The sequence below is a fragment of the Candoia aspera genome, chromosome 1 (assembly GCF_035149785.1).
Source record: "Candoia aspera isolate rCanAsp1 chromosome 1, rCanAsp1.hap2, whole genome shotgun sequence".
In the NCBI taxonomy this organism is placed as follows: Eukaryota; Metazoa; Chordata; class Lepidosauria; order Squamata; family Boidae; genus Candoia; species Candoia aspera.
In genome coordinates, this window is record NC_086153.1 from 21,078,802 (window position 1) to 21,103,567 (window position 24,766).

The 24,766-nt window shown below is 43.9% G+C and overlaps 2 protein-coding genes across 4 annotated transcripts; one reads left to right on the forward strand and one right to left on the reverse strand.

Annotated features, from left to right (window-relative positions):
* The first annotated feature begins 513 nt into the window (after window positions 1-513).
* FNDC4 (fibronectin type III domain containing 4) lies at window positions 514-16,082 on the forward strand. The gene is made up of 6 exons (XM_063303790.1): window positions 514-592; window positions 5,383-5,498; window positions 5,740-5,944; window positions 6,579-6,668; window positions 10,254-10,387; window positions 16,047-16,082. Exons 1-6 carry the CDS (start codon window positions 514-516, stop codon window positions 16,080-16,082), a joined length of 660 nt encoding a protein of 219 aa, XP_063159860.1.
* A 2,565-nt stretch (window positions 16,083-18,647) lies between these two features.
* Window positions 18,648-24,050, reverse strand: LOC134494371 (low density lipoprotein receptor adapter protein 1-like). 3 transcript variants are annotated; one of them, XM_063299519.1, is made up of 7 exons: window positions 23,881-24,050; window positions 22,353-22,495; window positions 21,759-21,871; window positions 20,660-20,774; window positions 20,391-20,463; window positions 19,984-20,093; window positions 18,648-19,788 (listed from the first exon to the last, which is right to left on the reverse strand). In XM_063299519.1, exons 1-7 carry the CDS (start codon window positions 23,975-23,977, stop codon window positions 19,741-19,743), a joined length of 699 nt encoding a protein of 232 aa, XP_063155589.1. In that variant the 5' UTR covers window positions 23,978-24,050; the 3' UTR covers window positions 18,648-19,740. The 3 variants fall into 3 exon arrangements, with proteins under 3 accessions (XP_063155589.1, XP_063155598.1, XP_063155580.1); XM_063299528.1 differs by lacking the exon at window positions 19,984-20,093; XM_063299510.1 differs by lacking the exon at window positions 18,648-19,788 and having other exon boundaries at window positions 19,807-20,093.
* Between the last annotated feature and the right edge of the window lie 716 nt (window positions 24,051-24,766).

A 24,766-nucleotide genomic window follows, 5' to 3' on the forward strand; every position in this document is an offset into this window, starting at 1 on the left:
CCAGCCGATTGTTCCCGGGGCCGAGGGCGGAGCGTCGGCGCGCGGTCAGGAGGAGGAGGGGGCGCCCAGGGCGCCGCTTGCCCGATTGACCGTATTCGGCGGTTCATGGCTTGGCGTGGCTGGCAGAATCTGCGGGGTTGAGTCGACTCTGCCGCCGCCGCCGCCGCCTACCTAGTCCTGTCGCGGATTTCGGTTGCAATAGCAGCAGCAGCAGCAGCAGCAGCAGCGCGGAGCTCGGCTGATTCCCGGTGGCGTCGGGCCCGCCTGATGGAGCCGCCAAGCGGCGGAGGAGCAGGTGGCGGCTCGGCGCCGAGCTCGGGCGCCACTGCTGACGGGGGGAGCGTGGCGCTCGTCCCTGCGGCGGACACTGCGGCTCCCTCCGCGCGCCCCTCGCCACCTTGAGCGCCCCGGAGACAGCGGTCAAGACCCCTTCTCGCGGGGCTCCCGCCGAACTCGAAACTGCGCCGACACCCCGCCCGACTCGATGAGCAGCTGCTGCGTCCGGCCGCGGTCATGGCTCCAATCCCCACGTACCTCAGCCCGGCCGCGGTCCTGGTCCTGGTCAGCTGCGACCTGTGCCTTGTGCGCGCAAGTAAGTGGCGGAGACGCAGGTGGGAGGGAGAATCTCCTCAGTGGGTCTGGACCGGCGACCGAGATCCCCATCCTGAGATCCCCCACCGCCACTTCTTCCAGCACTTCGTCTTTCGGCGCCCTTCCGCGCCGGCCCAGCCCACTCCGCGGTCACTAGCCTTGGTGCTGAACTGGGTCCCCTGTGCCTTCCTGCTTCGGTGGCCACTATTCAGTGATGCTTTGACCATGGTGCAGGGAGAGGGGCTCAGACCTGCCTGCCCGCCTGCCTGCCCGTGCTTCTACAGAGGGACGGGTAGACCCAGCTGTGTCACTGGACAAGAGAACAAAGTCCCTTTGGGACAACTCAGTCCTATGAGGTGTGGAACCAAGAAATACCTTCAGCACCTGAGCTGCCTCACGTCCCTTCTCAAACCTTCCCCACACAATCCTTCCCTTTGCCCAAGACCAAAATCCCAGCCAATTTCATTACAGTAAAAGCTTGACTCAAGGGTGTTGCCATTTGGCCTTGTTAGGTCTTTCTCTGAAGTCCTCACCCAAGTGCTCTTGCTCTGCCAGTTGCAAAGTTTTTTTTGGAAGTATGTACTTGGCACCTTGCAACAAACAAGCAAACACCACAGCACATGCCCACATTTCATTTCAGTTCTTGAGCCATACTGAGGAAGGGATCTGGCACTTGGTAGAAAGGAAGCAATCACTTGCTCCACTCAACTCCACTTGCCTGAGATGCTAGATCAAGGCCCACATGAATCACAACCCCATTCACATACACATTCACCAATAGTACATATTCAGATGCTTGCATGCACAGACTAACACAATTTTTTTACCCTTGCTAGACATGAAATGCTATTTGCTGCTTTTGGAAGCTGGGGGTAGGGTGGGGCAAATAGAAATATGTGCTAAGATAATAGCTCAGACATGTTGGAGAAAAAAAAATGTCCAAATGGTACAAATACAAAAAAATGTCCAGATGTGGGCATCAATGCATTCCCCCTGGTAAGGGCATAGATGCTGAGGTCAAAGTGCTGGATCTGTCAGGGGATAGATCATGCACAGCCTTTTGCATCTCAGAGCAGCATTTTTTTTGGGGGGGGCAGTTAGATTTTTTAAATTCCATTTATTATTTTTATAAATAACTCAAGGCGGTGAACATACCTAATACTTCTTCCCCACCACAACAACCCTGTGAGGTGAGCTGGGCTGAGAGGCCCAAAGTCACCCAGCCAGCTTTCCTGCCTAAGCATTTCATGCCTTTAAGCATTTGGCTTAAAGGGTGCCCACTCCCATTTGAACAAATAAATTCTGGAGCTATTCCTCTCGCTTGTTCTGTGTCCATCTCCAAATATTTCTTCTTGACAGTGTTAATATTTTTATGAATGCAAGTAAAATTACAGTAGCACTATTCACATGGTTTTATAGCTTACAGTAAGCCATATGCAGTTTGCTAGGAAACTATCTGTTTTCTGGCATAACCAGGTGGGAGGGATTCACACATTTAGATAAAATTAGCAAAGTGTCTACATTAGCAAAGCAGCCATACCCCAGCTGCTGCCCATGAGGAGCCTGGCTGCAACCTGCAGGATGCCTAGCCCTACTGTGTTCTAGGATTCCTAGTGCTACTGTAATTTTACTTGCATTCATAAAAATATTAACACTGTCAAGAAGATATATTTGGAGATGGACACAGAACAAGCAAGAGGAATAGCTCCAGAATATATTTGTTTGAATGGGAGTGGGCACCCTTTAAGCCTGACTGGCCAAGCTGGCTAGAAATTCTGGAAGTTTTAGCATCACACATCTGGAGATCATAATGTTGCAGAGATGACTGCATTGACAACAAGAACCTAAGAAACCTAATTCCCAGTTATTTATTTTTGGATAGTTATATCCCACTTTACAATTGGTCTCTTCAAATGCTTTATATTTATAAAATAGAGTTAAAAATCAGACGTTTAAAAGCTAGCTGGTCCAGAGATTCAGAAAAGATGACCACAGGGTGAGGAAGGGGAGTCCAGATGGAGCAGGAGCAGGTGACTAAAGTGGCCAAGGAAGGAAAGGTCTGTTGCTCAAGGAAGAGCAGGACAATTACCCACAAAGGGACAAAGCTGCATTCAGAATAGTGACACAAATGGTTTCATTAATGAAATGGGTGAAATATGAGAGAGTAGCAGAGTTCAAGTAACAGCTAATGGGTGTGCTGCCCCATTTGTCAGAAAATCAGCAACAGATAATAATGTGAAAACAGCTGATGCAGTAAGTGTGGTACAGGCCAAATTTGCAAGGCCCCTGGTGTTAGTATATTTCCATTAGGAGATCTGGAAAGGATCCAAAGTAAGAAGCAGATGAAAAGAGGCATTTCTGACCAACAGAGTCACATACTTGATCACCCTCCCCAGCAGTGCCAAGCCTTTCTATAGTTTCCTCCCAGTATTTCCTTCTTCAGCCTTCTGCTTCCCTCTGAAGAATGTTGACCCATGAAGCATTTGGGCATTCTCTCCATCTTTCCGAGCAAATTAATTAAAAAACAAAACGAATATATAGCAAAAAGCAACCAGAAACATTTTGATCTTTGGAATTCACTGGCACAGGATGATCCATAGGATAAATTATTGCAGCGTACTCACTTCTCCTAATAGGACTGTTCTGATTCAGGGTTCTAATAACCAGATAGGTAGCCATGTTCCCTTCCCCCTTGCCAATCTATTCCCATCCAGGTTTTCAAACTGATACTCAACAATATGGTTACTGAGCACATTCAATGCTCATTATTTTTTATGAATGTGGAATTTGGGGAGGAAGTAGGATTTTTCTGGTTCTGTCCATTTCTGGTGCCTCTTGATATACAAGGTTCCTGCTTAGCTTTCATTTTTGTAAATATTCACCACAGAATCTACTGTGAAAGGAACAAATTTAGTTTTTAGATAGCGTGGCCTGCTGTGAAACAAAATATTGTGTTGTTAAATTTATATCCTGGATTTCACAGTCACAAAGCAGCCCTTTATGTAGCAAAACAAGCCTTTTCCATTGAGCGTCTGCCCTCTGGAATGATCTCCCCCACTCCCCCAGTTGGCCTTTAGAAAGGCATTAAAAACCTGGCTCTTTCCTTGGCATTGGGGCCAGGTTGATTGGAGACTCTGCTGGAAGCATGTAATGTATATTGTGGGTTCCTGATTGCCTATTAATTATAGGTGTGGTTTTAACTAATGTACAATTGTTTGTTTTGCTTTTTGTACACTGCCCAGAGTTACCGTTGTCCAAGTTGGCTGGCCATATAAATCTCTTAAATAAATAAATAAACAAACAAACAAACAAACAAATAAATATAGCCTAAAAACCAAAGAACACAAAAAATGGAAATCAATTCTGTCCTGCTTTGCCTCCCCTTGAGCAGCTCCTTCAACAGGCTATGGCAGAGGGAACTCCATTATCTTGCTTTAAAGCCAGTTCCACCAGCTTTGCTTCTCCCCTCCAAGCTCCCTCTGCCTTTTGACAGGGTGATGGCAGAGGAGGAGATTAAATTCATTGGGACATTAAGAATGGGCACCTGAGTATTTTTTGTGAGCCTCATAGAAGCCTTTCTGGCAGAAGGGTAGAAAAGAAATGCCATACATAAATAAAGGCTACAGATCCAGTATAACAATATTAGTTGCAATATACCATTTATTGACCTTCACAATAAATTCTGGTTACTCCTGTTTCCAGGTAAGCGATATTTCTGAAACTCAGCCTCACGCCTGCTCAAATGGCAGAAACTCCTGAGAGTGCCCGGGTGAGAGGCCAACAAAGGCATCTATGCCATGCCTCGAAACAAGGCAGGGGCATCCCTCCTCTGTCCTTGACTGGCTAGTGAAGAAAGCCACAAAACTTTCTTCTTCAGGGAGCTGGGAAGTATCCAGATGTTCACCAGCAGCCTCACTTTGTATTCTCAAGGTCGGCAGTGCCATCTCCTGAGAAGCTTAGTATTTCTTCAGTGGAGAAAAATCTCCTTGCCCTCTGCATTAGCCATGCATCTTTTTCATCTGAAAAGTGGGGAGAGTAAATGAGAAGGAACAGCCACCCAGGCCCAGTGAAGTCTGTTGGTTCAAGTTTGCTGCCGGCACTGCTGCATCCCTGGCTGGCACACCATACGCTGCTGCCAGCCTCCCATTAGCAAATTAACACTTGCCAGGGAACAGAGTTGACCCCACCTGAGCCCTTGGCCTGGCAGGCTTGCACTAGGCTGCTGAGGGCTCCTAGCCAGATTGATGGCTCATGGCCATGTGCAGAAAAGCTGAATACCATGAATATCAAGTAGCTTTGATGGTAGCCAGATGGGTGGGATCTTTAAAAATCCTTCTTTAAAGAATAATGACTCCCCCCACAACCTGGTAGCTTTTGAGGCTGGGCCTTACTTAACTGGGTCGGTTCAAGAAGTAGTGGCTGTGTTTGCGCATCTTGCTAAACTTGGTTACTGTTAGCTTTGGTTAGACTATTTGACCCACCCTATTTAATTATATTGTGATTGTGCAAACCTAGAAACTGGGTTAATTCAATAACTGCCCAGAGTGCCTCTGGTGGGAGCAGATGGGCAGTGACAAATTTGATAAACAAACAAACAAACAAACTAGGTTAAGCACATTGTGTGTAGTTGTGTGGACTGGGTCAGAAAGGAAATCCCCTCTCTGCCCAGATTGCAGGGCTCTGAGGCTAGGTTGTGGGCTTAGGTATGTTTCTGTACAACGGTAGGGAGCTTATATCTACACAGAGTAGCTGGTGAGATTTCTCTACCAATAACTTTCCTGCATCTCATAGATCGGCCCCCGTCACCTGTCAACGTGACCGTCACACAGCTCAAGGCAAACTCGGCCATGGTCTCCTGGGATGTGCCAGAAGGAGATGTCATAATTGGCTATGCCATTTCACAGCAGGTGAGCTTGGGTCAAGGCACTCCCACAAGAAGGCCTCTCACTCCTCGGGGGACCAAGTAGCATCAAGCCTTTACACCCCAACCCGCCAGAACCTCCCCCTTTTTACCCCTCTGTGGGCCATCACCTCCTTCAGTTCAGATACTTCCCTCCCAGATTAGGACTGTGCAGTCTCTTATAGTAAAAGTAACTCTCCTTAAGCCTGGCTGGCCTCCAACTTTAACAACCTTCCTGGTTCTGGCAGCGACAAGATGGACAAATGCAACGATTCATCCGGGAGGTGAACACCACAAACAGGGCCTGTGTGCTCTGGGATCTGGCAGAGGATGCAGACTACATCATTCAAGTCCAGAGCATTGGCCTCCACGGAGAAAGCCAGGCTAGCAAGAGAGTCCATTTTCGCACACTAAAGCAAAGTGACCGACTTCCATCCAACAGCTCTAACCAAGGTAAGCGAAACTGCCCTTTCCTCATCACCCATCTGCTTCTCTTTATCGCCAACTTCACAGCCTTTTTGTTAGTTAGTTTGGTGCCATCAAGTCAGGCTTTACTCATTGTGACTGCATAAACAACTTGCTGCCGTACCAAACTCTCTCCAGCAATACCTTGTATCTTTTCCAAGGATATTTCAGTAATTTCTTTGATCCCATCCATCTGCTTTATCCATCGTCTTCCCCTTTTTCTGCTTGCTTCAGCTTGCCGAGTTTTTTTATCTCATCCATTACCCACTTGCTAAAGCTGGCTTTGTGGCTTGCAGAAGGCCAGTCCCTGCGTTGCATTCTCTCACCAGCATCCAGCTCATCCCAATGAAAAACAAAGCCCTGCAATGTCAGCTCCCACCGCCCCATCTGCCACTTTGTAATGTTCTCTTAATCAGGGAATTTCCCAGCTGCACATGCATAATTTTTACAAACCAAAGGATATTTGGTGAAAGATGGTCCTTCCTAGCTCCTTCCTTGTCACTCAGAGAGATGACCTGCTGGAAAAGTGAAGCAAAGCAGCCATGGAGGTGCTGAGGAATTCTTGTCTTACTCAGTAACATGAAAGCTCCCCTTGCCAAGCTCCAGCCTTGTGTTTCTGCAGGGGACATCACAATGGAGGGGCTGGATAAAGAACGGCAGCTGCAGACCGGGGAGATTATCATCATTGTGGTTGTGCTGCTTATGTGGGCAGGTGAGTTCTCCCGGATTCTCCAGATTGAGGCAGGATTGTGGCTGGAAGTCAGGGATTTCCTCGGCATGCACAAAGTTGTTTTTCTATGTCTCTAGGATCGGATATTGCTTAGGTCTATGATTAGAGCAGAAAAAACGTCTTCTACAAGGTCCTGACAGCAAGTATTTGCAAAATTATTCGATACTCGATGCTTAGCGTCAGCATTTGATATCTAGTGATTTTGCTCTACCTGACAACATTCAACATTTATCTATAATTTGGATGAGTTCTGACCCATCAGATACTCAGGGCCACCTTTAAAAGGTTCTATGGAAGACCATAGGAACTTCAAAACAGAGAAATCTGAAGGCTTAGATTATGCAGAACACACTAAGAAGCACTACTGCAACTATTAGATGTATTTGACCAATTTAGATGAAAGCCCAGAAATATAAACCCATTATTAAAGTGCAGAAAACAAAAAGGAGCAGCAGCTAATTGCCTATTAAATAGTGAAGTCCCAGAATTCAGATTGTTATATACAAATTCCAGGTATTTCATACACTTAATTTTATGACATAATTTTATACTTAATTCTATGTCATAATACACAACAGTGGATATTATTTGTGTGTGTATGTGTGTCTGAGAAAGAGAGAGAGGGTCAGAGTACTGCGCAAACAAAATCTGCTCAGTTTGTGGTTTATTTTATTGCGTGGAACTCAGAAAAATGGGTAAATTCAGTAATGATGTTAAGAACATTGACAGTTGGTAAGTGATACTTATCCAGGCTGACCACACTGCTTTAATTCAATGCAAACATGTTTTGTAAAGGAGTATTTTTCCAGAACATTTTTAGATTTCTGCTTGTTAATATATTTTTAGTTTGCAAATTAAATAATCTGAATTCTTGAAGCATCTCAAATGTTTGTTTTCCCCTCAGTTGCTTAATTTCCCCCCAAATTGTCAGATTCTATTTGAAGAGCATATTTGTTCTTTCCTCTCCAGTATATGGCCCTTGTATGGCTTTTTGTATATTTTTATTCTTAATTTATCAGATTAGCCATTCTTACATACAATTGTCCATGTATGAACAACAGTTCTACCAGACATAATCAAACATTTAACATTTGTTTGACTTTTACTAATCATCACAAATGCTATTTTTATAGCAAATCATTATATTTGCATTTTGAAAAGAAATTGATTATTTGAAGAAACTCTGTTGATGTTTGGAAATTGCACCTGAATTCCCAGATCCTTCTTCGATTATTTCTGTATGGTTTTCATGCCTGTTCAGTACTTGCATCCTTGTTCTAAACGCTAATCCATTATTTATATTTGTATTACATAGCCTTTAAAAATGTGAATTGCTATGAGGATAGCCATTAGTAACTCTGTTGCGTACTTCATTTGCTGATCAGTTTCTTGTGATTGTATCCACAGTATGATAGGCCTTATTTGGGCTCCCCAATTTTGAAGGGTGATATGTTTTTCTGTATAACGCTATTCATTCTCTGCGGACACTGAGTGTTCAAAGGCTGGCTTCTTCTGACAAGGCTGCATCTTTCTCCCTTCCACCGTGTTTCATAACCCCCACCCCACCCTTAAACTTCCAATGCAATTGGCTATTCTTTCCTGTTGATTGACAGGGAAAGAGCCTCTGTTCAGAACTTTCATTTTAGAGTTTTGTAGGTGACTGATTGGCCACTCTTAGAATAGTATGCTGGAATGACTAGGGCTTTACTGTGATCTAACAATTTTAATGGTGAGTGGATGATTACCTATTTTTGTGGAAGCCTCAGCTTCACAAAAAGTCAGTTTCTACTTTTCTGGCCAAAATAAGAAGGGTCTTTCAGCTGTGATCAGTGTCTAGAGCATTCAACTTAGGAATGATCAGTTCATAAATCACTTCTCCTGGATATGATAATATTTATCATGAAAAGAATGGAAGCTGGAATGGAAGTGAAAGCAATGTGTGCTTTTCTTCACTTAGAGCCACAGTACATAAACAACTCTGCAAATGTAAGGTTAAACAGATATTTCTAAATTAATTCAAACCCAAACATTTCCTTCCTTGTCCAAACAAAAATATGCAGATCATGCTTCTACCTTACAGTACTACACTCTAAATGCTTCTTTGTTCCTTAAGATGCAAACAACTCATTTCCCTGGTAACACAGACACAGCAAGAGAAAAATTGGGCTAGAGATTTTGAACTCATAACTTGGTAGTTCATAATGGAAATAAAATTAGTATCAATTCCCCATTCCTTTGCAAATCTGTCTTTTCAATTTATCATATTCAAGACTACTGAAGTATGCCAATGTTTTTCTCTCCAAGTTTCTCTTTAATTGATAAAACCAAACAATTCACAAGGGTTATACAAGCAGATGGAATTTATCCCTTTAAAACATTTTCAGTTTAAAAACTGCTCCAACAGAGAGTAAGCAGATATACTATGGGGGAATATATTTATCTCCACTCAATTTCCGTTTTCACATCATTCACCAGTTGCTCCATTATAATGACTGGATATTTGCCCCTTATAGGACTAGTTTGGCTCTACATAAGAAAGGAGTTGAAGATTTGGGTATCAAGCTATGGTTTGTGTTTCTCTCTGCCCATCTCTAAATAATTATTAGAGGAAATGCTTTAAAAATATATGTTTTTAAAATCATGATCACTAACCTCTATGTTTCTAGCTAAAAAGTTTAAAAAAGGAACAGCGTAGAATAAGAACAATGAAGTAAAAAAAAAGGTACAGTACCTATATAAGCAGTTTTATAAATGCAGCATTTAATCACTCATATTTGTATTGACCAGTTTAGACCTTTGGTACTGTATGCTTTGGCAAAGTGTTGTGTTTCTGCTTTCCTCTCTACTTCGCCCTTTGGGCAAACTGTAGTATTTTAAAAAGGAGCACAAAACAGGAAATACTCAGGTAGGAATATATGTGATAAATGGGAGTTCTATGGAATGGATTACCAGGTTTTGCTCTTTAGATGTCACTGTTGTATCAAGTTATACTATGGATGGCATGATCACACCCACTCTTGACTGGCAACCTTTGATAGATAGAAACACATGAAACCTCAGAAGAGCTTTTGCCATTTCCAATTCCTCACCTGAGAGAGCCCAAGTGTCCCTGGGGCTGTCTTCATACATCGCACTAAGCCATAACATGATGCGCTTAATATTGGCTTTGAATGTTGGGAGAATCTGGCCATTGTAGTTTGTGTACACATTAGATGTTAATGTTAATAAACCAGGGTTAAAATCATAGTTCAAGGTAGTACATGAGTCCAGCCACTCTTTGGCTAACATTTCCCCCTCCTCACTACATAACTGCCGCCTCTTGCCCCCCCCCCCACTCCAGGCATTCTCAACATGCAGCAAATCATACACATGCACAAAGACCTGAACATTTGGGGATGAAGAAATTATATCCAAAATGGGATGGTGTTGTGTGTGTGAGAGAGAGGGAGACAGAGAGAGAGACTAGCATATTTTGCATGAAGGAGCATAGCTTTTCAAATGAAGGAGAATGCTGGAATTCAAGTTTCCCACAATCATCTTTTCATTTTTCCTTCCTCCCCGCCTCAGCTGTAATCGCACTCTTCTGCAAGCAATACGACATCATTAAGGACAATGATTCCAACAATAATAAAGAGAAGACCAAGCCTTCCTCAGAACACAGCACTCCAGAGCGGCCCACGGGGGGGCTACTACGTAGCAAGGTAAATATTGTTCTTGGGCAAAGGAGGGAGGGGCGAGGGGCACACTGTACAAGACCGGTCTTTCTTCTGAAGGGCTGAAAACTGACTGGGAGAGGTTCGCAGGCACACTGGGCCCTCAGGAGGACCTGTGGCACAAGGTGAAAGGCTCTGCTAGACATACCAGCATTGTCCTTTACTACAATTAGTATATGCTGCATTCTCATTCCCCACCCCTCACCCAAGCTATAACGTGGCTTTGTTTTTAACTTAGCATGTAATATGAACCTAACTGGTGTAAACAAACCAAGCTTTCAAGCTTAGCATATTTGAACCTATGCCAATTCAAGATCAGCTGCCAGTTTGGTGCCTAGAATTTTAAAGAATAAAATTAAAGATATTAATTAATAACATTAAATATAAGTAAATAAATAAAATAAATTAATAATAATAATAATAATAATAATAACAACAACAACTGAGAGTCAGTTTAGTCTAGTGGTTATGGTACCAGGAGACTGTGAGTTCTAGTCCCGCCTTCGGCATGAAACCCAGCTGGGTGGCTTTGAGCCAGTCACTCCCTCTCAGCCCAGCTCACCTCACAGGGTTGTTGTTGTGGGGAAAATAGGAGGAGGAAGGAGTATTAGGTATGTTCCCCACCTTGAGTTATTTATAAAAATAATAAAGGCAGGATAAAAAATCTAAACTAACAACAAGAACAACATGCTCTCAGAGCTGTTAGAATATTAGCATGGCAAAATATTGAACAGAAACAGACATCAGGTAAGAAATGAGTGAACAAGGTCACTCCATCTTTCTATTAGTTGCAAGTAATTGGGTTACATTTAGTTAGTTCCCACCAAACATTATCAGTCTCTATTTCTCACCAACTTTGGAACAAGTCAGGTGTATGGCGCAAGACCAAACAACATTTCATTCTGTTATGCGTAGGGTCGCCATGAGTTGTAAACGACTCGACGGCAACTAACAACAACAACATTTCCCACCACTATGAGAAACTTGCTCTAAGCTGACTCAGGATTTGTGTTTCAAACTCAGCAGCATTGTTGTGTTCTGCCTTTCAAAGTCAGACAAAGGAGCCAATTTCTGAAACACAAAGTTGCTGCTGTCAGCTTCATTGTAAGTAATTAACAAGAAAAATTACATTACCCAGTGTGTGCATATACTTTGTACAAGTGAGCTGGCAGATAAAATGGATCATTTTGCTTATTAGAGTTATATCCTCTTTCCTCCAGGGCTTATGGGTAGCATATGCCATTTCTCCATACAATAAAGCTAGGATGAGAGGGAAAGAACGGCCCAAAGACCCCTAGTGAATTTTTTTGGCTCAGGATGAACCTAAATTGAACTCAAGTTTTCCAGTCCCTGTTCAATAACATAACCATTACACCACTCTTTTTTCATACAACCCCCTGGATGTTACTCTATGTTTCAAAGTCTAAGGAAGTCAGGAACTGCAAACAAATTCCTTGAAAGCATTTCACTCTTATTAAAAAGTTATGCTAAATCTTATATAAAAATGTAAGATATTAAATATTAAAATAAAAATATTAAAATGTAAATATATGGTTATGTGAAATGATACTTTGAATGTGCACCCCACCATTAGGAGAAGTGTTAGCCTAACCTTAATTTCCAAATCAATCAGGAGGGGAAAAGTGCAACAAATTACCTCTCTGATCTGCTTAATCTCAATGTGAACAATCAGAGGAACTAGGGAATGTTTTTCTAAAATGAAGACGAGAAGATTACACAAAATTCCTTCTGGCAGAGAAATTTTGGCCTTCCCAGGAGAAAGGATTCTAGTTTCAGAATCTACTGGATATACCTTACATGTCTAAATCTGAGATTAATGCATATGAAGAGAGAGTAAATTTTGTTCCTTCCCCATTCCCTGATGTAGGAAACAAATTTTATGAAGTTATTAAAATCTACAGGAAGTGGTGTTATATCAAGGCAGACTACTGTACTCTACTGTTGTTGTCATTGTGGCAACACATGAACTGGCACTTTTCAGTTTGGATGAGTCCTCCAGACATTGGTCACATCCAGTCAGCCCAGTCCACCATGGCCAGTAGTAATGATGGGTGGTAGGAGTTGCCCTGATCTAAAATGGACATGGTGGAAACAGTTGAAGAATGGGAAGAAATTTGAAGTAAGGGTCAAAGAGGAAAGCATTATCCTTAGTATAAGCAATGCAAGCAGTTGTTTAGTTATAAGGGATTGTAATAAAGGCTTCTTGGAAAACATGAGTTTTGAGAAGAAATCTGAAGGTAGGAAGGTAACATTTCCAAGCCAATAGGGAGTGAGGGAGAAGGAGTAAAATCTCTGCTCACTCAGCAGGTTTCTGGAATGATTATCCAACAGCTCCCACAGACTGGCAGTAGCAGTATGGTGCACACATCAGGAACAGTTAAAAGAAATGTCAGTTGTAAATAATTCGCAAGTTTCCCTCCCCATCTTGAAGAAGTGTTTGACTGATCGTTGTACTATAACATTAAAATCACAGTTTAATTAATCAAGTACAATTGATTTTACCAGTGCAAAGAACAAAAAGAAATTCATACTTTACTTAGTTCTACTCTTTCATTATCGGTTGTCTTCTTGCATTTTGGAAATAGGAAGGAAAGAATCTTTTCAATGTAAGAACTACAGAGGAAAAAGGAGAGAGATGGGTGCTCAAATGTAGCAATGAAAGATGAGCTACTGTATATAGGAGGAAATGGCAAAGGAGAAGGAGAATACTACTACTACTAAAGAAACACTTCTTCTAACCATTGCAGGATGAGAATGCACCCCAGAGTGGAAAAACTGTTATTCTTAACTACTATTAAAAATTATTCTTAATTCTATTAAGATTCTCTGAAGAGAATCAAGAACCTCCAGCATAGGGGACATGAAGGATAAGCTTTTGCAAGGCTAGCACATGCTTTGCCTCGTATTTATATCTGTAGCCTATGTTCAGTCTTTCACCTACCAGGTTAAGATGGCCTCTTACCCATAAATTCAGTTTTGAAGTTTGTGCAGTCAGTTTACATTACCTATTATTATCTTTACATTATTATATATTATTGTATTATATATCATTAACTTTACATTATTACCTTTTCTGTGCTACTAATTGCATTTTACTGTTCTATTATTCTTACGCTTTTAAATGGTATAGTAATTTTGCCATTGGCCCAGAGAATTAGCCATTGGATGGATGAATAAAATAGTGTTAAGAATGACACTGGATCAAATTAAGGGCCTTTTGTCCCGCATTCTGTTGCCATAGCAGCCAGGCATGTACATGAAACTGATAGCAGAATACAAGGACAGCAGAATACTCTAACCCACCCACCTTACATTCCCTAGTAACTGGAACTGAGTATACTGCTTCCCATACTGGGGTCAGCTAGGTATCATGACTAGCAGCCATAGTTAAGCTTCCATGAATGTATCAAATCATTTTTATAAGTGACCTATGTTGATAACCATCTTTTGTTTGAAAATTCCATGCCTTCATTTAGTATCCAATTAGTTAAGACACCATTGAGCTGGGCTTGACTTCTGCTTGGTGTATGGACAAATGTTTGGTACCTCAGCTTGTTTTTCGTAATAGCATGCAGGTCTTCCATGAGCATTCTTGTAATATGCTGTATTTGATTCTGCACATCCACTTTATCTGTTGTCTTCTTTTACTTCATTAACCTTCCTAAGCATGATTTTTCTAGTCCATTGTCTGTTCACAACACGTGCCCCAAGAATATGAGTTTCCGCTTGTAGAGCATCACTTTAACTTATCCTGTAATTCTCACCTATCAGTCCATAATGCGCTGAAGACCTCAGGGATAATCTGTGGCCTTCCAGATATTGCTGAACTAGAACTCTAAGCATTCTTCATGCTAGCTGGGGCTGGTTTGGGCTACTGGGAGTTGTAGCTCATCAAAACCTTAAAAAATACACTCTCTACCTGGATGACAAGGAAGAGTGCTTCTCCTTAGGAATATTTTCAACATCGGGCATAATTTAACACACCTCTGACATATCCCATATACCTTTTGTTCTAAACGAAGAAAATCCAAACATGGTCATTCCTTTCAAGAAAGCAAACATGGTGGCCAAAATTGAAGGTTTAAAACTGTAATGAATTAGATTTCTAAGGATAAAGACCCAATTCTAGATGTGAAATGACTGATAATTTCTAGGACCCCATCTATTAAAAAACCAATGTTAACTGTTTAATCATCTGGTACAGAATGATTAAGAATGTTTTATATCTCTTTATATCTCTTTGATCAACATTCTCATAGCTCAGCTGAACTCTTTATAAACATTTGGATGGATACCGTCTTGACTGGATGATTTGCTTGTTCTTAAGCATAAGACTTAATAAGCTGCTTTAGTTCATTTCCACCCTAATCTATACAGAGATGCTACATAAAAAGACAGAATGACCTAGCTTGCTGTACAAAGAGAAGCAGCCATATTCCATAATAACTTCATTCAGCCAAGTTTATACATTGGCCTAACTACTAAATGACACTGCATCATGAACAGGCACAAAAACACCAACTGAGGTGGGGTGGAGTAGATAGAGGGCAGGCTCTGCAATACAATCTCAGTGAAAATAATTTTGGTGTGAGAGTTATGAAAGCCATGAGAATTCATCTATTTACAGGTAGTCCTCAATTTACAACCACTCATTCAGCGACCGCTCAAAATTACGATGGCGCTGAATGAGGAGGACTTACAACCAGTCCGCAAAGTTGCGACCAACACAGTGTCCCCACAGTCACCTGATCGCAATCCAGGCGCTTGGGTGCCCAGCTCATGATTACATCATTGCAGCAAGCTGTGGTCACATAACCACCATTTGCGACCTTCCCTGCCAGATTCCCACAAGCAAAGTCAATGGGGAAAACTGGCAGGGAAGGTCGTAAGTCACTCCTGTAAGTCACTCCCGCCACTTTTTCTTCTGAGGACCCCTGCTACAGAGTACAAGATCCTAGGGATCTATTTAAAAACAAGATCCTAGGGATCTTGTACTCTGTAGCACCCCTCCGCCCACCTGAGCTCTCCCACCCACACTCAAAAGAATCTGCCTGTGGCCTCCACCAGCCTGTCCACGCCCAGAAGCACCCCCCACAGCCCCGCCAGCTCACTCGTGCTCCATGGCACTTGTCCACGCCCAGAAGCACTCCCCCCACAGCACCCCCTGCGGTCCATAGTGCCTGCCCATGGCACCCCCCATGCTCCTTACTTGGGACTCCCACCTCTTCCCAATTAACAACCTGGGGTTACAATGGCAACCAGGACTGCCAAGATTGCTGTCGCCAAGCAATATGGTCACAAGACATCGTGGTTAATGACCACATCACTTAGCAATGGAAATTTTGGTCCCAACTGCTGTTGTAACCTAAGGACTACCTGCATTAGAATATTTATATCCTGCCCTGATCACCAGACTGGGCATTTAGGTGGTTTTGGCCCTCTGATAGACTCTGTTCATCCAAAAATCCTCATTACTTCATTTTGTGAGTGCAACAGAGGAACAGGATCAATCAAAGAAATTAAATGGGCAGGAAGGGAATAGAAAGTAGAAATTTAGAGGAGGATCAGCTGCCACTGCACTTTTTTTTTTTTTGCTTATTATCATAAACCTCTCTCCCTCACACAGAAGAAATCACCATCCATCAATATCATTGAAGTATAGCTGTTGCCACAGGCTTGAAGCACTCCAGAAGGCTGCTGGAACATTGCTGGGCCCTGGGCCTGGCTCTTCACCTGCATGCAAAGAATTAAAGCTTCTTGCCCTGAAGGAGGGGATCTGCATGGAGCCAGCTGCCAAGACAAGGTGCATGTAGAAGCTGGCCTCTAACTAACCTCTTGTCCTGAAGTTGTAACAGAAACAAGGCTGGGCCACAAGGAACAGCCAGCTGCAGAAGCCTTCAAACCAGCAGCAGGAAGGACCGTGAAATGCTAACCTGGGAACAGACTTGAGTGAAGACTTCCTTCCTGCTGATGTGGGAAGTGGCATTATACTGGGCCACATTTTCCTTCATCCCTGAATGAGAACCTAAAGCATAGCCTGCAGTCCTAAAATGCAGGCTCCATGTCTCCAGCAAGTGGCAGAGAAACAAACTGCACTTTGAAATGAATGATGGATACAAGGAACACAAAGGTTTCCAACCTGTCCAGTAGTCTGCTTTCATCAAGGAGTGGAGAAAAAGATGAACTCTGCACTGTCCTTACCACCCCACCCCAAGCAAGGACTTAGTTCCAGTGCCCATTGGGAAAATATTATGTTACTCTGAAGAGCAGTAGAAAGAAGCAGCATCATTGTGAGCTTCTAGAGTTAGCTTCTCTTTCAGATTACCACCTACTACCAGAATTGCCAGAAGCTGCTGTTAGTCCTTTGTAAGGTCCTGCTAATCTCCCTCGTGCCAACAACTCTTGTGCCAGTCAATGTGCCAGACGCCCCTAAACCCTACCCCAACTGAGAATGCTATTCCCTGTCCCTCTAATCCCCCACCAGAACCACAAAGACAGGAGCTGGAAGAATTCCTTCTTACATACCAGTTGGAGAACTGCCACATTTACACAAATTCCCCCCAGCCAGCATTTCCTATCTGTAACAAGCCCTTAGTAAAATTGCTAATGCCAGTGGAGAACCAGATCCCATTCCCAAAACCACACCTGAAGTCAGGAGGGAGCCAGATGAGTCACCGGTGGCACGAAATACCAGCAGCATCCCTGGTCTTCCAGGAATCCTAGCCTTTCCTCAGCTGAGAGCATTGCACTACAGAGGGTGGAGCAGGGCATGACTGCATAGGAGGCAAGGAGAACTATGGAGCCAGGATCCATTTATCCTTCACAAGTTACCGACCGTAGGGTCAGGCAAATGTGCCATTCAGGTATTTTTCCTATAAAGAGGCTACCCTGGCACCCATGAAAAATGAGGCAGAATCGCCTTGTACGTTGATGAGAGTGGAAATTTTCACTGCTAGTGAATTCTCTGGATAACTGTCATAGCTGAACAGGCATCCGAAATGACATCAACACATACGCTTGACAAAACTAAGGCAGTCACATTTATGACACTGCCGTGACACCCAAAATGATTACACACTGCTTTCTAGAGCGCTGAAGCCATGAACACAGTTACTCCCTTCCCACCCTCTCTCTTTTTGCTACAAAATACTGAAAAACTCTTCTAGTGAATTTAAAACTTAATAAATAAAATCCACATCTGTGTTTATATAACAGACCACAAAAATAGCCAACCAACTTTTATCCCAGTAAACTGTGCAAACTCATATAGTTAGTTTGTGGTTCAGTACAAAGAGCAAACCCCCAAAGTGAGACTGAAACATGGTTTGCTCAATCATGGTTAATCATGTTGTCTGGACATATTTAATACAGATTTAAATAACTTCTATCTTCAAAAAGTAGGAGGAATGTTTGGCCCTGGCTAAGAGCGTCTACCTCCAACAAGTCTCAAAACTGGGGGGGGGGGGGAAACCATAGGTACATTCATTATCATGACCACCCTCTTCACCAGGAATTACCACACAGTCCAACTGAAATTATATTGCAGCAGAGCAGGGAAAAAACTGCTTGGTCCACAACATCCCTTTTAGTCCCAAACAGCTGGACCAAGAACCTCCTTTTTGGCCTCAAGCAGTGAGAATGACTTGAAATCAAGAGTTGATAAAGATGTTCATTAACAAACCCCATTCATTATTTTGTTGCTTCAAGGTACACAGTAACACATACACAATCTCCTGATGATCCCCTCCTGGAAGCAGGTGCCCATACTGAGACTGCCTTGAGGATCTGCCAGGCAATGAAAGACCCGTAAGTTCCCTCTCCTGCAAAGACTCTGAAGACTGCTACCTAAGAGGAGCAACTGGAGAGGAGCAGCAGAAAGAACTCACTGGAGAAGAATCAACTGTGCTTGGAGACCCCAACAAAGACCAAAAGATTTCATCTGACATAGTACCAAGAGCTACCCATGATACTATCAAAGGCCAGATGCTGCTTCTCCCCTTCCATCGGAATGGGCAAGAGAACAGAGTAGGGGGAATTCATCGCTCTGGGTGTCTGGTCTAAGCAGAAAGCAAACCTTGTGATACAGAATATTATGCTGAAATTGACTCCCAGGGGACAGCCTTCCCAATGCCTCCCTCTCCCTTGTTCATCAACCTTAGATGAAACAATTGAAAGAAAAAAATGGCCAAATACAACAGTAGAAATATTTATTTACTTTTAAAAATGACATTAAAAATTAGTCTTTTGCTACAAAGCTGTGATTTGGCAGTGATGAGTGATTGGGGGCGGGGGATCACCCTCTCAAGTAAAACAGAAGCCAGAACTTTTCTACCTCCACAAGGCCCCCCCACCCCCATTCAGTGGGGCAAGAAACTGATTACAAGTCTGATTGCTTTTGCTACATAGCACCTACCTCTGTATTCAGGGCAATGCCCTAGTATAAAAAAAGTATCTATTGCCTTTACCGAGCACAGGGGTTCTGGCATCCCTGCAGAATATAGTTTTTGGAGTAGAACCAATGAAGTGCCTGGAGAACTATTGGGCACCTTGATGCTTCTAGGAGGTATTGACTTGAAGTTCTGAACAACACACAGTAATTAAAGGCAAGGGGGCCTATGGCTGGAGAGAAGGAAGTCAGCCCATTCTTTATGCACTGCAGATAACAAAGTGGTGCTGGAGATGAATAGTGATGACAGCCACAGGAGATTTAGAAAAGTGTCCCTGGAGGCAGGCAATTGCTGGGAGGACTGCATCCCCAGGCTGCCACTGAGTGGAGTTGTGTGTCTGGGGAGCTCCCAAAGGTAAGGCTCCCTGCATCTGAAATACAAAGTTATCAGTAAAACCACTGAGGTGAGAGGTGCCTTCTTCCAGTTGGGGCATATAGTGAGAAATACAAGGAAAAACAAGCTTTGGAAAATTTTGGATTACAGTACTGCTCTCCCACCACAATCAAGAAAGGAGGCTAACCGTGGACACTGTGGACAGGACAAAACAGAAACGTTAGCAGGCTTCCATACTCCCACTTTTTTTACGAGGTAAACCTGGAAAAGTGAACATGGTGATGGCAAAGTTAGACAGCGAGTTTATTACCTGTGGTGGGGCAGTCCCCCTCCTCCATGCAGCTTTGAAGTAGAAAGCAAAGACACATTACAGCAGCAAGACAAGGCAAGTCTAACCTACCCCTATCCACCCACACACCTGCCAGGCTACTTAGTCAATTAGTCTTGCAGCCACGGGGGACTCCAGCCAAGTATTTCCCAGCCTTGAGACACCCGGGGCTCTGGCCTCCCAGGCCTGAACCTGACATAGGCATCAAATGCCTACCCAGAGAAGGCTTCATTAAGATCTCCTTCCTCATCATCTTCATCCTGGAGACAGAGAATATCATGAAACACTTGGTCCCACCAATGCTCCCCACAGGGTAAGCAAAAGCATGACTATGGCTCCTTTCCTCTGATGCACTCACCTGCTTCCAATGCGGGGAACCTCTCTTGGCCGTCATAGCCAATGGGTTACGTGCAAAACGAGGGGGAAAGGAGCTGAGGCCATGAACCATACCATACCTCAAAGTCTGTTTTGAACGGGGGGCTGCCCAGAGGTGTCCTGACTGGCTGACAAGTGCTTTCTATGGGGCACATTGGCCTTGGAAGGTGCTTTTCTTCCTCCCTGGAGCCTGAAGGGAAAAGATACCCCGCAACTGATTTGCCCTCCCAACTTCATAATAATATTGAAAGTGTCCTTGAGGATGTGAAGATCCCCTCCTCTCATCACTAGCCATCCTTTAGCCAGCCATCTAAGCTTCACAGGCTAGCCAGACCTTATTCAGGGAATTAATCCTTACTCCTGCATCTCACTTCCCTCTGGATTAGGGAAAGGCGGGGAGTTCAGAACAGCCAAAATGTGGGGGAAAGGCGTCGATAACAATTACTTCTCAATAACAATTACAGGAATGTGTACCTATTGATCATACCTGCCTGTGCTGCTTGCCAGAGATCCAAGGCCACTTGGAAGGCCTGTGCCACGGTGAGAGTCACAGCCTGGGCCTATGAGGTAAGACACGGAAAGAAAAAATGGTCAGGGAAAGTACACAGGAGCAGCAGGCCAAGCAGAAACCAAGATGACAATTCCCCCCTCCTGAGGCACAGGCAGCCAGGACCGCCTCCTCAAGGCAAACAGCAGGATTGGAATAAGCCAGAGAATGAATCCTCTTCCCTCCCCACTGAAGTCACAGGAACTTACAATCTTCTTCTTCGGTGATAGGAAAGCATGGCATTCGAGTGCACCGCTCTGAGGGTTCTGTGCCACATAAGCAAAAACTTTGTTCTGCAGCTTGTCTGTGGTACAGTAGGAAATCCTGCAAAAGAAAAGGCTGGGCTTGCTCCTTATAAGCCTGTATGAAGGGTAGAGGCAGTATGTGCCAAAGCCAGGAAAGGGCTCGGGACAGGACACATTGCTAACGAAGACCCAAGCAGCATAGGAAGAACCCCATGAATTGTGGGGGTACAGATAATCTGCCAGTTAGGCAAGAGCAAAAGTAGGCTTCCACAGCTGACATGAGGCCCGATAGTTTGTTGCAGCTCCTAAAGACCTTTTTTGAAATGCTACTGAACTCTCAAAAGCAAAAACTGGGGGGAGGGGGTGTTTTTGGCTTCTAAGAAAATGCTTTAAAATAGTAACACCCTGTTATGCTTCGCTGTGATACAGCTTAATACCATGGAATTGCGATACAGCTTAATACCATGGAAGATGGTTCCTTAGATTTTAAAATCTTTCGGTAGAGCCTTGCCTGTTTTTCAGCCCTGGCTTGACCCACTTCTTACAGCGCATCTCCTATTATACCATTTAAACATCAAGTACAGCCCTCAGCATAAAAAAGTAGGTCACTTCTTACAGCAGCAAAAAATTCCTAGCAAAAATGAGCAAAAGAAGTTGAGTTACAGAAAGCCCATGAAAAAGTGGAGAGAGCAAGAAGTTCCCAGTGTGCAGGTATGACGAGCATCTTCCCTAAATTAGCAGTACGAAAAGTGATAAGCCCAACCAGTAAGTTCCTCTGCATAGGAAGGCAAATTTTACATCGAAAGGATATGCTTCAGGAGAGCTTTCAAATTAGCCCCAGCTAATTAGTTTCTTATACTGCATAACTCGCCATGCACACATAAGGAAAGATTCATGTAGCCTCTGCATGCACTTTAGCCATGCACTTTAAAATTTTGCTCAGTCAGTGGTGCTTCTTGATAAATCATACAGGAACAATTAGGAACAAATGGGCTATTTAACCATCCATCTGTTCATCAGCAGTGTTCCACCAGGAATGCAGGCTTCTTGCATGAACCCACACCTGTAAATGGAGATGGTTTCAATTGTTTCCTTGGTCTCAGCATCTTGCAAAGAGAGGCCTCTGGGTGACACAGTCAGAATCATCTTCTGGAACTTCTTAGGCCCCACCCGAGCCTGAGGATAAGAAGAAATGGATCAAGAAATGATTGTGGAGGTGAATGTAAAACTACCTCTTCTGGGTCAAAGCCAGTATTCAAAGCCAGCCACCTGTTATGAAGTAATGCATCCATAAAGCCCATGTCCAGATTTAGATCACAGTTATTCACCCCTACCCTTCAAACTCTACTCAAACATACACTACATGTGAATACAGAAGTTCTATTTAGCTAAGATAGCTAATATGCTACCTCTGAACCTATAAAGGGTTTGAAACATTAGAACAGCAATATACAAAGCTGAATAAAAAGAATGGGAGCTGCCACCCATTTTCTCCTCCATGGCTTGAAGAGTCAAGCTTTAATCTCACCCCACCTTTGAGACCTGCTTGTTCATGAAATGCTGAGGCATGAAAGTCTTTGGGACTGCCATTACCAGCCTGTCTTATGGGGTGGGGGTGGGAGTGGGGGTGGAACAAGAAGAGAAAGACATATTTTACCATGGCAATGATCCGGTGGATGGCAGCTGCTGCCATATCCTCCCCTTTGGGCTTTTCCACCAATGTCATGCCTAAGTACTTCAGGGCAAAACTCATGCCTTCCAAGAGGGGCTCACGCATGTCAGCCCAGGATTCAGGGAGTTCTGCACAAGACAAAAACAGTTTAATAGAGATGGAAGCCAAAGCAATGCCACGCCAACCCCTCAGCAGCAAGAATTCAGGTATTTTATCACTATTCTGCATATAAAATACGGAAGTTTTCTCTAAAGATTTTTTTGGTTTTGCAAACCTTTGGGCCCTCCAATCTTAATACCATCTTCCTCATATGTGGGTGGGGCTGGAAAAAGAGGAAACAATTATATATTTCTTCCACAATTTATGCCAAGTTGGAATTGCAGGCTTCTATAGGACCCACCATTTTCCTCAAAATGACAGAAGTAATCTCAGGTTGCAAGGTCTAGCCTGTATGTGCAACATCGCTATGCACAGACAAAAGGGAGAAGCTCCTATCGCATCAACCCAATGCTGCTTTTGACATTTGTACACACCCACCTTGTGAACACCTCTGGTAGGAAATAACCAATAACTGGACCAAAACAAAAGATTTTAAGGGCTGTGTTTCTATGCTTCCATTGCTTGCATGCCCATTTTCTACTGTTCCTCTCACTGTGAGGATATAAGACAGATGAAGAGCATCAGTCAGGTACAACTACTGTCCACAGATGAGAGCACTATCATCAGCTCTAAAAAGTGGAAAGCATCTAAAAAAATCTTCCTGCATTTGCTCCTACCTCCATCATCTTTCCTCCACTGAGCCTTTAGTTTAACCAGCAGCAGGTAGTGCCTTTCAGATTTTAAAGTCATAAATGTGACAAGCAGGCTACATTGGTATTAAACTGTCATAGATAAGTCTGTCATAGATAAGGGAAAATCACCTTAAATTAAAGCTAAGCAAACTATGAGTATTGTGCATTGTGCAAAAGCAGCAGTTAGGTCTTTCACCACTGTAATCTGATTGAGGGTGTTGAACGAACCTAGCGCCAGAGCAGCTACACAGCCCGGGGCATCTGATATTTAAGAGGATCTCAGTCCCCCAGCACAGTGCTAGCTCCACTGTGTTGGGGAGGAGGCTGACTTGGTTCTTCCATCCAGGTGACCCAAAGGCGCCTACCGTTGGTAAGTAAACTGCCTCCTCCCTACAGTCTTCTTCCCTTGGGGCTCCATCGCAGCTGGGGAGACTGGAGCGTCACCAATTAATTTCGCGCTCCAGAAAAAGTAGCGCCCCCCAACTCCAGTCCCCACCACGAGCTCCTAGAAACGTTCCTCGCCCTTCCAGCCCCCGTGGTGGTTCGGATCGCCGGGGCAGGCTCTACACGAGGAGCCGCTGAGAGTCCCCTGAGTGTCCCACGAGGAGACAAGGAACAGCGGCCGTGGGGAAAGGAGGAGCAGCTTGGTTGGGCGTCCTGCTGTCTCCTAGCAACCCGGCGCTACACCTGCAGCGCCCAGTAAGGCGCTTTCTCGCACTCACCTTGTCGGTGGCGGCGAAGGCGGGCGACGCCCAAGCGGTGGCGGGCGAGGCTGGGACTCCGGAGCACAGCTCGTCCCGCAGCCCGGAGCGCTTCCATCACTAGGAAGAGAGGACCCTCGGGCTGAGTCTTGGCCGCTCTACGGGCGGTGGGTGGGACTTCTCTATGTCGATGCACCTCGCCTTCGGGTAGAGCCAGCACGCATGCGCTGCGATCGAGACGCGCCTTTCTCCTATGACGGTACAGATAGTCAGTGTTAAGCAGCGCCTGGGGAAGTCGTAGTTGCTTTATTCCCCCCCCCCCCCGGAGGTTGGAAGTAAGAGCTGCATATATGCGGATTTTAGTGCTGTAATAGCAAGCGACTGGAGTAGATTTTTATTGTATTTCACACACAATCTTGCCCCACGGAATTTAGAGAGGAATGTAACATCACGAATTTATATGTTGTTGCTATTAAAATACACTTCCCAAACTAATAATGTAAATTTTAGAAACAGGTTTGCAATCACAGAGTTGGAACAGGTCATTTAGGCCAGTGTTTCTCAACTGTGGCAACTTTAACATGTGTGGACTTCAACTCCCAGAATTCCCCAGCTACCCTGCTGGCTGAGGAATTCTGAGAGTTGAAGTCCACACATCTCAAAGTTGCCACAGTTGAGAAATGCTGATTTAGGCCATCAAGCCCAACACCCTGCTCAGGACAGGAATCCTAATTAAAACATCCTAGAGGGATGGCTGTCTTGACTCCATATGAACAAATCCAATGCAGGAGAATCCATCACCTCTGAATAATTGGTTCCACTGTCAAATTACTCTTACTGTTAGGATGTTTTTTCCAATATTTAATCAGAATCTGCCTCCCTGTAACTTAACTCCACATTTCTGTGT